The sequence below is a fragment of the Rhinolophus ferrumequinum genome, chromosome 6 (genome assembly GCF_004115265.2).
Source record: "Rhinolophus ferrumequinum isolate MPI-CBG mRhiFer1 chromosome 6, mRhiFer1_v1.p, whole genome shotgun sequence".
NCBI lineage: Eukaryota > Metazoa > Chordata > Mammalia > Chiroptera > Rhinolophidae > Rhinolophus > Rhinolophus ferrumequinum.
The window spans coordinates 44,045,515-44,063,710 of record NC_046289.1 but is presented as its reverse complement, the minus strand read 5'-3'; the positions used below and the strand labels follow the sequence as shown (position 1 = coordinate 44,063,710).

General features: G+C 47.0%; 1 protein-coding gene across 3 annotated transcripts in view; it reads left to right on the top strand.

Annotated features, from left to right (window-relative positions):
• SMAD3 (SMAD family member 3) overlaps positions 1–18,196 on the top strand; it is a 115,660-nt gene that overhangs the window by 4,021 nt on the left and 93,443 nt on the right. Inside the window, exon 1 of one of the 3 annotated variants that reach the window (XM_033107594.1) lies at positions 14,677–14,828. The exons of the other annotated variants lie outside the window; for them this stretch is intronic. Within the exon in view, the coding sequence (XP_032963485.1) occupies positions 14,704–14,828 (125 nt within the window). The 5' untranslated portion in view covers positions 14,677–14,703. Of the gene's footprint in view, positions 1–14,676; positions 14,829–18,196 lie in introns of those variants that run through there. 3 annotated transcript variants of the gene reach the window in all.

The following is an 18,196-nucleotide window of genomic DNA, read 5'->3' as shown; positions in this document are numbered from 1 at the left end:
GGACTTTGCCAGGCTACTCTCACCCTAGGGAGAAACGAAAAAGATCCTCATCTTTAACACTCCTTTCTCAGCCTTCTGGGGACAGACCTATTGCCAAGGCTGTTAACCTTGACCAGGAGAGTTGCACACAGGGCCTGGGAAGAGGAGGGGCCCATAAGGACAACCGGTAGCTGACTGTGGGGTTGGCTCGGAGCCATGGCTGAACCCAGGGGCCTCTTAACGTTCCCTTGACATTTGTAACCTTGAATCTTGCTGTTGCACCCAGGAGTTGAATGTTTGAGCCAATGTGTGTTGCAGACAGCCCCTTGCTCATAGTTCCTAATTAAATGTTACAGAGTTGGAGTTTGTTGATTCATTATTTATTGGCTATGGCAGTTCTGAGTCAGTGTTCCAGACAAGGGGTGAGGGTGCAGACACAAATTTGAAATGGACCCTGCCTGTGAAGAGCTTACACTTCAGTAAGGGAAACATTAGTAGGGCATTATTTGAGTGTCCAACTGCTATTTCTTTCTTACTCCCAGCCATCAAAAGAAATAGGAACTCTACTATGGAGTGGTATTTTTTTGGGGGGTTGGGGGAGAGGAGCGGCCTATGATGAGTCTTTTAAATACTGTAGAAGTCACTGTGTTAGAAAACAAAATAATGACAACCATTGGTTTTCTCCAGGCAAAAAGGACAGAATTCAGGTCCTGGATCTTGCCCTTTTAATATCTGGATGGATTTAAGAGTTCACTGAATGTCTCAGAATCTTCAGGTCTGCACCTGTAAAAAAAATCAGGATGAGAGGAGGCCTGTAAAAGTGTTTTGTAAACCAGAGAGTTTGACAGATGTGTTATATTTAGCTCTCGATATGTGTCATTCATTCATTACTAAATTATTCATTAATATAAATTAATCATTTATTAAATACCTATTATGATGAGCAAGGTAGGGCGCCTGTTCCTAAGGAGCTCCTTGTCTAGATTGGGAGACAGACCTGTCCAAAGATACAGATTCAGGGCCTAAGCTGCAGCCGAGGAGTGTACAAAGTGTCCAGGGACGGGGGGACAGACCATTAATTCTGTGGGAGAGGAGGAAGGGGTCAATGTGCGGTGGAAAACCACAAACCAGACAGGAGTTGTTATCCAAAGGAAGTTTCTGGACTGCAGTATGATCATGCGAGCTTTTGGGTGCATGGTGACAGTTGCCTACAAGAATGAGGCAATGACATCTTTATCTTCTGCCTTTTACTAAACTGAGCACTGCTGTGCATTGTTCCCTTATAGGTTGCACCAAAGGGCTAGTGACCTCTGTGCAGGATTTTACTCCTCTGTCCAGCGATCTCTCTTTGAAGTAAAAAGTAGCTTAGTATTTGCAAACCTGAAATTCAGGTTTCCTCGATGGGAAAGACCTTAGATATATTAGCTCACACTATAACAGTGTCGATAAAAAGTTGACGACTTGGAGATGTCTGGATGCTTAGCCTCTCAGAGTTTGAGTGTGACCTAGTCTTTCTCTTCTTAACACTTACTGAAAGCACATCCTTTAAGCCTACGTTTCAAACTGTATGGACATGGGAGCGTTTAATAATATATTTTTTTGAAGTCTTTGCCAGGACATAAAGTTTTAAATGACAATTCTAATAGGAAAAAGTCAATGAATACAGTAGTCATGTAGTTCTGAAGAGAAATGTAAGAAGTGGATGAAATTGAGAGATTTGGCTCAAGCTTCTCACGTCGGGAATCCAATTAAAATGAGGTTTTGAAAACTAAATATTGGTTTAATAATGTAAACTTGTAATTGCGGTATTACTATAATGGAAATAAAATTAACGCCATTTATTGGACTGAGCGACCATTAATTCTCACTCATTAATTTATTAGGAGATTTTAATGCCATTTGATGCACACACAGTACAGCCATTATTCTGCAGGTGTTCCTTTATGAGATAAATAGAGTCAAGCAGTGCTTGCGTTAACAATGGAAATCAGACTTTCTTCCCGTTGCCTTGTTCTCCCACCGTCTTTATCCTTCTCCCCGCCCCCCAGCCTCCTGTAAGTGCAGTTATGTTCCCTCTAAGGTGGCATGCAGCGTTCTCAATCAACTAGGCTCATGAATAGTCCTAATTAGCTTTTGTCCTTATCTCCTTTGATACATGAAATCCACCGGCTCCCTTCCCCAAATCCACATCTGGTGGTATTGGCTATCTGGGAAGGGGACTGTCCAGGAAGGCCGCTCTGCAGGCAGCCTGCTGCCCATGCGTGGGGCTGGGGGCTCGGGTTACTTACTAGCCTTCTGCTGACACCAGTGGCTGGTGCACTGCTGGGTGGGACTCGCTCCTCCCCAAAGAGAGCTGGGAATCATCTGTTGACCAGGACAAGTTCCCAGGCCGAACCTTCAATCTCCCCGTCTTCAAGCACAATGGTTCCTGGAAACAGTTGGAAGCTGCCCTATTAACCCTACCCTCCAGAAGTTTGGTTTCAAACTTTTCTCCATTCCCAATATTAGAACAAAGCTACCAAGAGAACTTGTCCACTTCATTTTTATGCTTTCCTTCAGTGTACCCACCAGGGACCAAACCCTGTGCTAGGTAGCAGGGACAAAATAGCTCCTGTCCCTACCCTTCTATAGCATCTAGTCCACTGGCTGCCCACACGGGTTTTGTGAAGTTAACATAATGGTGTATGTGTTCACTATAGTTAATTTGTAAATACTGTTTTCTTGATGCCAAAGACCCAAATCCCCCAAGCTCTGCAGTTTATTGACTCCTGACAAGCAAGGGTAAGTGTGTGTGTGTGTGTGTGTGTGTGTGTGTGTGTGTGTAACATTATTCTTTGTTTAGACTTAATTAACAGTTTTAGAAATAACAAATCTGTAGCACAAGTCACACTATCTGCTGTTGCTTATCTGAGGCCCCTGCTGTAAACAGCAGCCTGCCACAGTGGCACACGGCTGCAGAATGTTTTGACAGAGAGACTCAGTTTAAAATGAAAACACAGTACAAGCCTATTAATTAAGAGGTTTGGCTAATTCTGGACTCAGCTGAAGTTTATTTAGCAGATCTTTTCTCCCCGTAAATGCTGTCAAAGAAATATTAGTTATAAACAAGGTTTTAGGGGTCATTTTGGAGGCAAGAGTCAGCAGACCTAGGTAGGTTCTGGACTTAGCTGTGTTTCTGATTAGCTGTGTGACCTGGGGCAAGTCACTTAATATCTCTGGGCCACAGGTGTTCTCAGCTGGAAAACAGGCTTAGAGAAGCTGTATTGGAGGGCCTTTCTAACTCTAAAGTAATTTGCATGCAAGCATTTCAGAAGCTGTCATTTGCACAAATCCAGTGATCAATGAATCACAGATCTTTCTTAATTGTTAATGTCCTAAGACCCGATCAATCTGGTGCCAATTCATTTATATAAATGAAAGTAATAAAACTATCATTCAGTCTTTAATTTCGGTTATTCCCACCCCCCCACCCCCTCCCCCACCCCCACCCCCACCCCGACCTCTTCCTTACCTTGTGAGTCAAAACCAGTGAAATTTAACTACAAAGGAATATAAAAATAACTGCACACTGGGATAAAGATGTGGAGGCTGTGTGTCTTGAGATGCAGTGAGCAATTTTTCTTCTTTTGTTGCTGTTTTTGGCTATTCTCAGAGCAGGAAGTTTACTTAAACTAATGACCACAAATGCCTAAAAATGGTTAAATGTAAGAGGTAGGCATTATAGAGGATACCTGTGGAAAATGTTTGCTCATATGTCAGAGTTTACCGAGAAAGCTTCCTTTATTTATTTTCAAGCATCTATATAAAGAAAGGCTGTACTTGATTGCGTAAGCATGTGCCTTTTATTAGGCAGCATGGAGGTTACAAGTTTAAACCCCAGCTAGGAAATGAAAAGTGAGTTTCTCCTGAAATAGTACTTCTTCTGTATCACATGGCTTTCCCCGCTTACATCTGGCAAGTTTTTCTCTTGAATGCTTTGCTGGGGGTTGAGGCCGAGTATTGTTTAAGAAATACTGTGTAAGGGTTTGCCTTTGAAACCTACAGAGTGACAAATCTGGTGGCTTTTGCTGCTAAGTGTTACATCATAAACTGCCAAGCCAAGTTGTAGCTCTGAGGTGTCACCATTTTTTTTTTGTCTTCGACTGGACTTTTGAAAATAGTAATGCTTTCTGGGTGTGTGTTTTTTAAAGGTCTGTTTTTACGCTGTCACAGCTCAAAAATGCCAAAAGGCATTTTTTCCTTAAAAAATCACCTCTGGGCTAAGCCCAAATGTGGAGTAATGGATCTAGAAAGGACTTTTTGAGTAGTTAAAAGTGGCTGAAAGCAGACACTGATGATGGAAATTGGGTTTTTTCTTTTGCTTCAAATCTCCCCCATTGTAAACTTTCTCTTAACTCTCATTGAATTCAGACAGAGAGTTGAGTCTATTTCTCTGCATGTGAAGGCAGGGTGAGTTAGTTTGTTTTGCTACCCTTTAAATTTTGTATGTTGCCATTTATCTCTACTCAAACAGATTCTTAAACTATCACCTGGGGAGCAGGGGTGGCGGGGCTGGGTGGACAGGAAGAGTGCAGTAATGAAGAAAGAACTGAGGGCTTTGGAGTCTGACAGACCTGGGTTGGAGCTTGCCATTTACCAGCTATGTGGCAGCCTTCGGTACGTTTGCTTCCATTTATGGAGCCTCAGTTTCCTCATCTATAAAATAGGGACAGGACCACCGACTTCATATAAATCAATTCAAATGAGATGAGAGAGATCAAACAATTGGCTGATATTTGTAGCTCACAGCACATAGTAGGTGCTCAGTAAATACTCATTCTCCCTTTCAAGGGGGAAATTTGACTGAGTGTCAGTCAATTCTGGTAGAGGACTCCCCCTCCCTTACTTTCAGAGCTCATCATTTGGAGAACCTTGGGTTATGTAGTAACAATCTGCCATCGACACATGTATCCTAAGAGCATGTGACTATGCACTGTGCCATTTGTTGATTCAGGGCTTGACAGGCTATTGAAAGAGAAACAATTCATATTCTTAGGTGGTTCTGCCCTTCCCTCTCCCCTTCTCTATTGTCATTTTAAAAATTGTTCGGCTGACTAAAAATAATAGTATTGAAAACAAACTTTGATGAATCAGTGCTCCTGGGGAGGGGGATGGTAAGATCCTGAAGAAGAAATGCTGTGACTCACGCGCTTGTCACCGATAGCCTGCCCGGAAGTGTGTGGAAGTGTATGATGTTTATTGTTGCTGGTGTTTCTTGAGGCCCAGTTGGAAGGCAGTTCTGGCTTTCCCTGAAGTACCACCTTACCAGTTGGCTTGGCTGGCAAGTGAGAATGGTCAGTGCCATAAACTCATGGCTTCAGAATAACCTAGACATGGGCAGGGGTCCCCTTGATTGCCCTTTGTTCTGTACAAGAGAGGACCCGGGCTGAGAGGATCATGCTTTGGCGCTCCTCTGGATGTGCTCCTTGTCATGGGGCAGAGCTATAGGGCCGAGGGGTGGCCCATCTAGAGCCTGCACCTCCTCTTTCCAGACCACCCTTCGGGTCCGGCCCCTGCAGTTCCCTGCCCCAGAGGTCTTAAGCCTGCTTCCAAGTCCTGTGTGGGCCTCTTGCCCAGGCATCTGCATGAAGGAAGACTGCATTGGCCATGGACAGCGTGCATACCCATGGTCCCGAGGGCTGACACGGGGTACAGGGAGATGGAGGAATCAGATGGAACTCGGGTTTGTGGTGTCTGCATGGGGATGCCTGAAGCCCTTGTAAGTGTGGCTTGGCATTGGGGGTGGGCAGGGATTTGGGGCCAGTTCTCCCTAAGTGTAACCAGGGGGTCAGAGAATTCTGTATTCCAAACCTGGCCTTCCATGTTGTATTAAGGTAGCTTTCAAGGTAGGAGGATAGAACACATTCTATTTCACAGTTTGTTAACCTTCTGTTTTTGAAGTGTGACATGCTCTGTGGGCCTTCATCTGTACTCTTGCTCGGGGACCCACCAGTGGTGGAGAGAATCAACCTTCTTTTTAGCACCATCCTTTCAGGGTGACTCCATTATACGGACAGGATTGTGGGGACTTCCTCAGAAATTGCTGCCCTTCACCTTGAAGCCAGATCACAGTGAATCCCATGCAGATGACGGAGAAGGTGATACATATCGCAGCCACTAGTCTGAAGTGGAGCGGAGAGCTGGCCAACTGACAGTGCGTTTGTCTGTTGGATACATTTATTGGGCACTGACTTTATGCTGGGCCTAACGCGGTATAGAGATGCAGAGATGGAAGTTCTGCCTCTGGACTGTGCAGAGGCAAAAAGGGACGCAATGACCACAGTCATGGTGGACTCATAGGAAAGACGCTACTGATGGTTGAACACAGTCTTGTGTGGGAGCCCAGAGGACGAGCAGCTTTCTGGGGGAGTCAGAAGGCTTCACAGAGGAGCTGATCCTCGAGCAGGACCTCAAAGGATGGGTAGGAGTGTGGGAGCGGGGTGAAGGCCGCGTGGAGCACTGTCCAGACAGAGAGTGAAGGGCCTGGTGTGAGGCAGGCAGGACAGTTCGGGGTGGCCAGAACGCGGACGAGGGAGTAGCCAGAGAAGAGTTGGAGAAGGATGTTGCAAAGGACATTTTGGTCAGCCAAGCTTGGCGTTTGGACCCCGCCTGCTCTGTAAGCGCCCAGGAGATTTTAAAGTAGGGAGTGGTGTGGCTGAAGCCACCATTCTGTTCGTGTTTCATTTTCTTCCCCCGCCCCGCATGGCCAGTAACAGCAGGTTTTCTGCCTGAGTTATCCAGGTCAGAGTCATAATCCCATACACCACCATGTGGACAGCTTTCGGCTGTGTCTGGACCAGGGTGAAAATAGTGTTTGTTCGCCATCAGGAGAGAAGACGAGTTGTACAGCCAGGACAACTCTGGGAACCCCAGAGCTCAGGTAATTAGTCAGTGAGTCATGCCAGCCTCTTGACATGGATTCCTTGGGAAATTAAGCGGAATGTTGCTGGGCTCCATGCACGCCTGGTGTCCCCAGGCAAAGGGCTCTCGATCAGGTTTTGGCCTCTTTCTGGGTCTTCCCTGTGCCTGGCACAGCGCCTCTGTGTGGAATGTCTCCGGCCAGTGTTTTTCATTTCTTCATTGATGAACACGTAGGCCAGGCTTCCCAGTTCCAGACCACACTGCAACCAGCAAGAAGACCTACATTCTCTACGCAGGCTCGTAAAAGGCTGCTAAGTGTGTGAAAAACAAATTGTATTCCTTAATAAGAGAGCAAAATAATTGAAGTTGGTGGTGTTGATTTATTTTATCACTGAGAGTAAACAGAAATGATGTTGACCGTGGAGAGATTGGGTATAATTTATCTGGTTAAAGTCAGCTTTTTTTGGTTGTTGTTAGTTGAAGGATGTTAGAAGATAAAGGTTTGTGTCCACGGACCGATTATAGTTCTCAGACCGTTTTTGAAAATACTGATAGAGACATGCTGCTGAAGGGGAGTCTCCACTGCAGTGGAGAGCTCTGGGTTTGTATTCAGGAGACTTGAGTTCAAATCCCTGCTCCCTCATTTACTGCTTTGGTGACTGCAAGTTCCCTAACTTCTTTGAGCCTCCCTTTCCTCACCAGTAAAATGGGAAAAATAACACCTCCTTCGGTAGGATTGTTGAAGTTATTTACATAGATGAGCTCTGCGTTCAAAGCACTTTGCAGACTGTAAAGTATTCTGCTATGTCACCTACTATCCCTTTTTGAAGCACGACTCTGTAGTATTGCTAAACACCCTTTCCGGCAGAGAAGGAGTTAAGGCTTCCAAGTGTACACCCAGACGTTTGCACAGAATATCAAAATGATGCCCGAAATTCAGTGGAGGTATGAACTCAGGCACCGTATGCTGTGGGGCCTGGTACCAGAGCTTCGGTGAGATGATGTTCTCCCCCTCGTCCAAGCAAGGATTTGGGTCAGCTGTGCTGCCCTGTGGCATATCACCTGCACCCTCTCACCTGGAACGATCCCGGTACGTGCGGCGTGAGCTGAGTGCCAACTGTATGCCACACACTATGGCAGGCCATGGATCCACTGCCCGATCTTCCTCAGCCATCGGCGGTATGCTGGGAAGGAGGAATCATCCCCGTTGAGAGAAGAAGACACCAAGGCTTTGCGGGATCATTGGCAAAACAGGAACCCAAATTCAGGTCTCTGGTTCCTGGCGCTGGTTGTCTGCCTCCAGGTTTCCCAAGAAAGGGCTATTATTCTCATCCTCATAAAAAGGTGCCTTAGGTCTCATGATGAAAGACAGAGCCGGATTTGCCTCCAAAGCTCTACCCCTTCTACAGTCTAGGGTGGGACTGTATCATTTATTGAACAAACCAGGGCAAGTGTAAAAGTGAAAAGGGGCAGAGCTGTTATTAATGACGGCCAGACTAATGTGGGTGTCTCGTCACCCCAAGGTACCCTGCCTGTATGCCAGGGATCAACGCTACCTGACCAAGGTAACCGGGAGGGTTAGATCCGCCAGTTTATATGCCACTGATAAAGTATAAGGGAGTGTCAGAATTGTTTACTGCTGTTGTAAGTGCAATGAATTGCCTAAGGTCATTCAGCAAGTTGGCAACATAATATTTTAAAACTGGATGAGACCTTGGAGATAATTTAACGTGGTAACATTAGCACTAGAACTTGCTTAACTGGAGTAGGAGTTAGGGGATGTTTGGCTTTGCTGCTGGCTACTCTGAAGGGAAGGGGATCAGAGGTGGGAGGTGGAGGTCGGGTGTGTCTGGGGGTTTTGAGAGTGCCGGGAAAGGCGTGGTATGGCATTCACCTGGCTCTGGAATGTCTGCATCCTCATCGGGCCATGTCACTTTGAAACCCAGGAGATGCCACTAGGCTCAGTACAACTTAGATGATGTCTAATGGCCAGGAGACTTCTGTGAGCTGACCTCTTCTGCTCCAATTCAACTGAGGTCTCAAAGATACTACCGGCTGAGAGCTGGTGGGAGTTGGGGGATAATCCTTCTGCTGAAGAATTTTGGAAGGCGTTGAGGAAGGAATTAAAAATAACAGCAAGCATGCTGTTTCTTTCTCTTTGATTGTGGTAAATGCGTGGAATGTGCCAGAGCCTCTGTGGAGCATGTGGCCCCAAATAACCCCCCTGCCAATGGAATTCTGTAGGGAACGCGGAAAGACTGCACTGTTTCACTCCTACTTAATGCTCTCAGGATTAGTTCTGCAGTCCTGCGAGCCTCACCCTTCTCTTGCCCCAAATGATTTATTGGACGTCTAGAGTGGGATTTGAGTCCGTTATGCTCTCTAACCAAACTGTTACCTTGGGTGAGGAGGCCCTGTCTGATGAGCTCCAAGGAGAGCTGCTGGAGTGACAGGACTGGTTACAGGCTGAGAAAAGTGAAATGTAAATTCAAACCAAACTTGGCACTTGCTTGGAGAACTTCAGCCGATCCCGTGGTGCTCTGGTTGTCATCCTTTGTGGCTGTGCCATGTCTTATAAATAGAACAAGATGCATTCTCCCTACCCCACCCGTTCTTCTTACCCCCCGCCCCCCCCCCACACACACATAAGGAGGCATGTGTGTGGATGCGTATGGCAGGGAGTATTAATTATTTATGTTCTGGTTCATCGAATAGTCATTGTGGGAACTGGGCCCCGGGCTTCATGGAGATGACCAGGCCATCTTGTGGGTAAGGCTGGAATCTGCTTCTGTGTCTAAAGTTCCAGCTCTTTCACCATTGCCAGCCTCTCCTCCATACTGGAGGCCCTCGGTCCCTCCTGCCTGGGTACTGCAGTAAGCCAGGTGGCCCCTTGCCTCTCTGATCCAGCCGATACGCTGTATCAGGGTTCAGACTCACTGTACCAGGATGCTTTTGTCTATGAGTACCCTGAAATCCAACTAACAGCTTCAGCAGTGTGGGGGCTCATTATCTACCTCTGCGAAGTTTAGGGCAGGGAGGTCTGAGGCCGCAGCAAGGACTTGGGAGCCTTCATCTTTCTGCTCTGCCATCTTTAGCCTGAGGCTTTTTGTCTTCAAACTTGATCCCTCATGGTCCAGTGATGGTCACAGCTGCTCCAGTCATTACACTTTTTACACAGTTGCATCCAGGCGCGGCCAAGGCTGCTTCTCCTTGGAGGTGGGGGGGATCTCTTCATCTAGGAAGAAAACCTTTCCCAGAAGCCTCCTGGTATCTTATTGGCTACTATTGTGTCACATGCAGTCAATGGCTGAAATAATGGATTAGAATAAGCCTCTTGAAGTCAAGGATCCAGGCTATTACTTTGACTCATCATGCACTTAGTACTAAGTACAGTGCCAGGCACTTAGTACATTTATATTAATACTTGTTGATTATTTGTTGATTTCCTTCTTTGAGTAAAGTTCTGAACACTTATCTGATGTCTTGCTAATTTCTGAGGATATGGTGGTAAATCAGTCAGAGACCAGTTCCTGCCCTCATGGAGCTTATAGTTGAGGTGGAGAAACAATTATGTAATTGTTTGGAGCATCTACTGGGAGGATTGCAGCAGTCTGCCACGGGGCAGCTTTGCGAGAGGCGTGAAATTGGGGCTCAGGGAGACAAATGGATATGCCTGGCGATGACATGTTTGTAACCCAAGCCAGGTCCTTTAAGGTAGTTCAGCTTTCTGTCTCCACCCTTCCACCAGTTTTGTTTTCCTGTTCGCAAAATGAAGATAAAAACTTGCCTTTGAGTATAGAGTGGGGGCAGGGCACAGAGCCATGAGCCTCTTGCCCCGAGGGGAAATTTTCTAAAGGAGCTTGCGGTCAGTATTCTAGCTTCAAAATCATGTGCAATTTAATTGCACGTTTAGTGCCTTTGTGCGTCTCACTGGCTTTGAATCTACTGGAAACTTTCTCTGAAAGCATATAGATGAAGAAATAAGAGCTCTATAAATGCTGGGTGGTTAGAAACAAAGTGCTGGCTGATTTATATAATTTGTTGTCGTGTTCTGATGGAACTTTCTGCAGACATGGAATACCCTGGAGTCTTCCTGTCACAGTCAGCTAATAACTGACTTCAGGACTGCAAATACTTTTTCACTCCAATTTGGAGAAAACAGAGCTTGTCCCAAGGCCTCGTGTTTTATTTTCCTATTGATCTAGGAGCTGGGATAACTCGGGACTCTGGGGAACATCTCAAAACTAATTAAAGATGTTTGTTTGAGGTTTGCCTGTTTTTCTTACTTGATTGAAAGAGTTGCACTTTTTGCTTTTGTTAAAAAAAGAGAATCTATCACCACTGCTGATCCAGGAGGTAAGGTTGGACAGGGGCAGATTGCACACTTCAGTAAACATGTGACATGTCCTCCTGCCCTCTTAGCCTGGTCCCCCACTGAGAGGCACCTTTGAGCATGGGCCTGGAACCAAAGCAGCTACTTTCCTTGAAAACTCTTCAGTTTCCAGGAGTAGTGGCCAGGTGAGCCTGGCCGTGAAACTGAACTAAGTTGTCCCAGTGTGAGGTTGGTTCTGTTTGATCAGCTTCAGTTCTGAAGTTAATGGCCCAAGTTCACCACTCACAGAGGGAGAGTGAGCATACGGGGAGATGGAAGCCATGACAGCCATTCCAGGGTGCCCCCAACCCTTTGTTTAACCACGGCTGTGGACCAGTGGTCGCAGATGTTTACCATCGCCTGTTTATAAGAGGGAAGTGTGGTCATATTTCTATCTCTTTTGTGGGCTTCACGGTTGCCTTACTGGGGCTCATGTGGGAAGTGGTTACTGTCAGGAGGAGGGTGAAATAACAGTACTCACAAAGGGACTTTGATCCAAGAATCTTTTTAAAATGTCATCCTTTGGCCACTATGTTTTTCATTTTTACTTTTTGCCTATCGGCCTTAACTTCAGGAATGGGAAAAATGGAACCACGTGTTGGACCTTGTTCTACCCAGCTGGGCTGAATCAAAATTATGTTCAAATAACTTCTCCTCTCCTTTCGTTTCACTGTGGAGATGACTTCCAGCTCTGTAGTTCTCCACAATTGGAGAAACCTCAGCTCCAAATGCTGTCTGTGCATCGATATTGGAACATCCCAGCAACACCCAGAACCGCACTTTGTTCCTGTACTCCTCCTACCACATACACTGGTCTTTATCGTCATCGTTATCAGAGGCTCCAGGTTCAGTGAAGTGTAGAATCAGCAAGTGAACAAGCAGATGTGCACACAAAGGGCCTGGTATCTTAGCATCCTGTTTTTCTGGTGTGGCTGAGGCCTCTTGGCCACTTTCTGATGGAGGCTGGCTTTATGACTTCAGGAAAGTCCGCTTGACTTCTGACTGACTCTGGGTATCAGTCTTCGCATCTACAAAATGACAAGCTTGAAGAGAATCTCACATATCTGTATCAGCGTTAATGTTTCACAACACCTCTCTGCCCTCTCTTCCTTGGTTCTTGCCTTTTGCTCTTTTCCTGATGCATGTATTTTCCTGGGGGACAAACCTAACTTTACATCTGATGATCTACCTACAGAGAAGGCCCATTCCTTAATGACCTTATTTAACTTGGTTAAAGTCATGGTTCAACTCATCAGATATTTACTGAGCATCTTTAGGAGCTGGTGGTGATGCCACCACACACTGTGGTCCAGGAGCTGTAAGGACGCTGCTGATTTGGACAGTTGTATATACCCCTGCTCACCTGGAGCTTCCACGCTCGTATGGAAATGAAGCTTACCTGATGAGAATCTGTTCCCTATTCCTGGGCTTGGGGAAATCAGTCTGCAGGCAAAAAGGAATTCTCATGTAGCCCAAAGCACAGGAAGCCTGTGCTTCTAGGACCAGCTGCATTCCAACCGTGGTGCCATAAAAATACAGGAAGGAAGGGAAACGTGTTCACAGGTTGGTTAGAGATTTTGAAACCAACAATCAACTCTCTCTTATCCACAAGAAACCAGAATCCACTGCTGGCTTTCAGTCTGTCAGACCTGCAGCTCAACAGAGCACCCTTTCAAAACTGGGGTAGGCTCTCTTTGCTAATGGCTTTTTCCATGAACCTCAGCCAGCCAGTAAGTATATTCTTTGAGGATTATGATTTGACCAGCATGCTCAGGAATCTTTAAAGAGAACCATCTTTGCCCTCCTCTGTTTTAAGGCCAATGAGGAGATGGCACCTTCCAGGGATGAAGTAACTAGACAATGGCTGCTGAAAGCATACACGAAATAAACAACGACCATTGCTTTCGTCGGGATCTGTCACCCGACGAGAGGGGCTCCTCTCTGGTGTGCAGGAGAGAGAACTAGAGGTGGAAGACTTGGGTTCTAGGCCTGGCTCATCGTGAACCAGCTTTGTGACCTTGGGTGAGTCACTTTGCTACCCGACGCCCCTGGTTTCCTTCTCTATAAACCAAAAGCATTGGATTAGCAGGATTTTAAAGTTTCTTCTGCTCAAAAATTCTAATTCTTGCGCTTGCATTCAAAGAAATGACTGACTCTCTTACTCATTCAGATAGTTTCAGGATCACTGTGCAATCACTCTGGGGGCTAGAGACTGGGGCCCGCAGTTGAGGACAGGATGGAAAGAGGTTTCGAGGCTGAGGGTAGGCTGTGGCAGCTGGGACTTCTGCTTCCTAATGATTGACATTTGATTGTTGGGCTCAGCATAGAAGATTCTCACCTCCGGCTGCTTATAAAAATTCGGATGCTCAGACTACACCTCTGACCAATTAATTCAGAATTTCTGTGGGTAGAACCTGGGAAATCAGTATGTTTAAAGTTCTCCAGGTGATTCTGGTGGATAGCCAGGGTTGAGAATCAGAACCCCAACTCTTATGGAAAGCTGTGGTTCCGTGTTACATCTGTTCTCGGGGAGGAAAGTGACAGTGGTTGGTTTTACAAAAAAAAAAAAAAAAAAAAAAAAAAAAAGACAAAGAAAGTGCATGCACCCGGAAAGAGAAAAAGTTCTGGATTCTAGAACTATGCTTATTTGGTAATCATAACTGCCGTTGGTGAATAGTTTGAGGTTTGGAGCCTCAGTCCTCTGCTATCTCTGGGTCGGTGGTTTCTCAACATCTCTGAAGTAGGGGAACCATCTGTAGTTGGTTATTTCTGCTTAGGAAACTCAGTACTAAGTGGGGGGTGGAGCAAGGGTAGGGGTGGAGCAGGAATGGATTAAACAGACCATTACACACACCCACACATTTTTCATGAAACTAAGTCAGAGGCCTCCGCCAACGCTAGCACACCTTGATGTCAGATCCTTGGCAATGCTTGGTGGAATCTAGGGGCTGCAAGAGTACGTGTGCTGTTCCGGGGGCTCAGGGAGTGTCCCTGTCTTGGGTTGAGAGCCTCCCGCCACTTCATAAGCTGTATCATCTCAACACTCCTGTTTGTGCCCAGTTGTTGTTGGTTTCTTGCGAGGATCCCATCCCTATAGCCTAGGAAATCTGATGGGGGCACAGCTTTGCTTTAAACATTAAGGGAAAAGGTAGCCGAATTCAAGTATCTTTTTTAGATGGAGGGAGGACATATTGTGGTGGTAGGAATGGAAAGGTGGCTACTTAATGGGTATGAGACGAGCTCCAGGAGGGAAGAGAACTTGTCAGTTCTGATCAACCCGGAAGGATTTCACAGGTTGGGGGTGGAAGTAGGGGGTGGGGCTTGAGAAGCTTTTAAAATGGGATGCAAGCTTGAGATGTAGGTGTCGACATACGCCAGATTATAGGTTGCTGTTTTGCAGACAAATGAGGAATCCATCAGTCAACAAATATTTATGAAGCTGAGCAAGCTTCATGATGGAGGATTCACTCAGAAATGGAAGCTATGGCCCCTGTCCTCAGAGTTTACGTCTTACTGGGGGGTCGAACATACAAGAGTGGGACGATAGTAATGAAGGCCTCTGTGCTACAGTCACATGGTGAGTCCTTAGGGGTTCAGAGGAGGGGGAATGCTGGGGGGGATTAGACAAATGCATGGAGCGGTGTGGGCCCGAGCTAGTGAAAGGGACGCACCTGCCTGCTATCCAGTGGGGTGTATCTTAACCCCTTCTAACATGATATTGATTGTCTTTGGGGAACAGCCCCAGTGGGCACCCCATTGCCAGCAGGAATGACTTTCTGTTCTTGCCTCCATCGAAAGCCTCTGCTTTCAGGAGTAAATTTTCCTCTAGCTTTTTCCTTTTCCTGCAAGGGAGGGGTGGTCTTTGCCAGGTCCCTGCTTTGATGATCACCATCTGCCCATCTTAATTTCCTGTGTCGTTTCCGTGGGAAAAGCCTTTCGTTCTGGACCCAGAAATACCGTGTAATATGATTGTTCTTGGTTCCAGTAGCCACCTGGCACCCTCTCAGCGATGGCTGCATTTCAGGTATGGATGGTAACGATTATCTGTGCATCAGAAGACTCCAGTTTGTCCTGTGAGCAAGTGGGGTGATCCTCAATAAAGGCAGGACTGGCTTTCTTTGGCCCCGGCTGGGGCCAAGGCTGTTACTTCTCTGCGGGTAATTATTCCAGGCTTCACAGTCATGAGCTGGGCATAATCGGGCAGATAAGAAAGCCATATATAGAGCAAAGTACATATTTCTTAAGGTGGGCGGCAGAGGCATTATGCGTGTGTGTGTGTGAGTGTGTGTTTGTTTAAAAAAAGACCTATATTTTCTGGGCAGCAGAAGTTGAGTTTCCAGTAAACATCTCCTCCCTTTTTACTTTACCTTTTAATTTTGTGTTTATGGTCTCCGTGCTTTGAAATTGTTTTGCTGCGATGCCAGCCCTGCCCGAAACAGGCGGAGCAGGCCAGGCCCTTTGGAAGCCACTATTTAGATCAGAGTTCTTAGAGTTACTCTGGCTGGGCTGGTTGATAGCTCAGACGTGATTACCCGAGCTCCTCTAGATGAGTAAAAATAGAAACCTGGAGCTTGAAGGGGGAGGGGATTGTTAGTTTATCCCCATTATCACCTTTATCACAGGGGGGAATCATCTGTGTGTAATTCTGGCCTGGTGTTTGTTTTCCCTGTCCCCCGTTTGCCAAGTGTTGATGCCTCTGCTCTGGAAATCAGGAGTGCCTGGAGCCCTCACCCGGAGCCCTCACCTGGAGCTAATGGCAGAGGATGTGGCTGGGAGGCTGGGCACACGAGGTCTAGCCATTGCTACGTGGAAGTGGCCTCTCCCAATAGACTTGGTGGATTGATCACACTGTTCTTTCTTAGCTTTACTTGTCAGGTGGGTTAGGCAGGGGCTGGGGAAGCCACCGTAGCAACACTGGCGCAGGAGAGTAAAGCCCAGGCCAGGTGAGTGTGAAAACATCTGGAAGAGAGAGGCGAGCAGGAAAAGTTGGGGGAGAAAACCCCACGAAAGCAGCAAAGCTGTTGGGCCATGTGGTGGGGACAGTAGAGAAGGAAACACCGGTATTTTGCTTCTTTTTCATACCATTTTTTAGTGCAGCACTGCTAGGAAGGCTATTCCAGAACCCCCACTTAACGGAGGGAGCAGCTGACGGAAGCACTTCACACCTGGAGTCCATCAGCACCCAGAGCATGGGCTGACCTCATTCCTTTGTCAGGACCACCTTTCTCTGGACAAAGGGAGCCCAGTGAACCCCTAGAAGGGAGGGCCCTTCCCCCTTGGCACCCTGACCTGCAGAGTTCCCGGGATACACCAAAATAAAGCATTTGACATAAACCACAAAGTTCTGAGTGCAAGCATACTCAACAGCTTTCTCTTGCAAAGTGGGCTTTTGGGGGGAAGGAGATGGCTGCTTGTTTCTTCGTTCTGAAGAAGCCAAGCTAGGAGACCTCAGAGGGATGAGAGAGACACCCCGAAAACCTGAACTCGCCTCCCACCCCGTCCCCTCAACGCTCCCTGCCAAATGATGATTGCTATTTTTTTCAACGAACTATCCTTTTCCTCTCTTTCTTTTCCCTTGGAGTCTCTTGGTGATCTAGAAGAGCAGGAAAACGAGCCAAGTTTCCTTCTGTCTGTGACATTCTTCATCTTCGGCTCATGGTGGGATGATGTATAGAACACTTCGTGGTTTGCAGAGCAATTTCCCATTGTTCTACCTTTACAGCAGCCCTGGATGGACTTACCCCTTTCTTTGTAGGTGACCAGGGACAATTTCTATGTCAGAGGAGAAGCAGGGATTGAGGTCATTCGTCCGGTTCTTCGACAGAGTAGTTCTTTTCCTACACTGCGTTGCCTCAAAACTAAATGCCCGTGATGTGTGTGCACGAGCATTGTCAATACATCCTCAGAAAATAAGGGCTCTTTCTCAACTGCTGCCACCTGGAAGGGGAAACACCGCCACTGTGACCTTCCCTATGTACAACGTCTTGCAGTTTGCAGAGTACTTTCTCATATTCCATTTCATCTCATCTCCATGACAATCCTTGGAAGTAGATGAGCAAATGGAGACCTGGAGATGCTGAGTGACTTGGCCCAGGGCACCCAGCTGGCCAGTGGCCCAATAGGGAGGGCGTGGCACCGGCTGGATGCTGGGATGGGGAAGCGTGAGTCCCGTGGAGCAATCGGTGGTGTCACTGGCATTTGGAGGCATTAGGTCCTGCTGTTCTTGCCTCTGAAGCCACGCAGGATCCTGGTCCCTGAGCATGAGTCTCTCCCAGGGGACCTGCTAATGTGTGCCCTGCCCAGCGTGGAAGCCTGGACCAGTGTGCAAGGAGGGGGCACACCCAGGTCAAGTGAAGGGCCACCTTGAGGGAGTGGTGACAGGCTGCATGGAAGTGGCTGGAGTCAGGGTTCACCCTGCTCAGGGTGGGGCCTTCCTATTTTGCATCACCGATAGGTGGACTTTGAAGGGTGTATCTAGGAATACAGCACTTCTCTGATCCTGGCGCTTCTGGTGTAGGAGGAAGATCAGGGAGTCGAGTCTGACACATATTGTGGAAATTCCAGCTTTGCTACTTAGTAGCTGAAGGTTGTTGGGACAGTCATTTCAACTCTTGAACTTCAACTTGGGGGTCGTCGGTGTATCCTTGAGAAGCTTGGGGCGGGGTCCCTGCCACAGCATGGGTCATATAATTGTTACTCCTCTGGTCAGCAGTGACTTGATAGATCATCTAATCCAACCCCCTTAACAGATGGGGAAACTGAGGCCCTGAGAAGTACAGGGACTGGCCTGAGACCAGAGTGAATTAGTGGCAAAGCAGGAGTCAGGACCACGTCTCTTGATCTCATGCCGGCTGGTTTGTTTGTTGGCTTGTGTTGTGCATGAACCTGGGGTAATTTTTCTTGTTAGTTCACACTCTGGCCAATTGCCATTTCCCCGAATAGTCA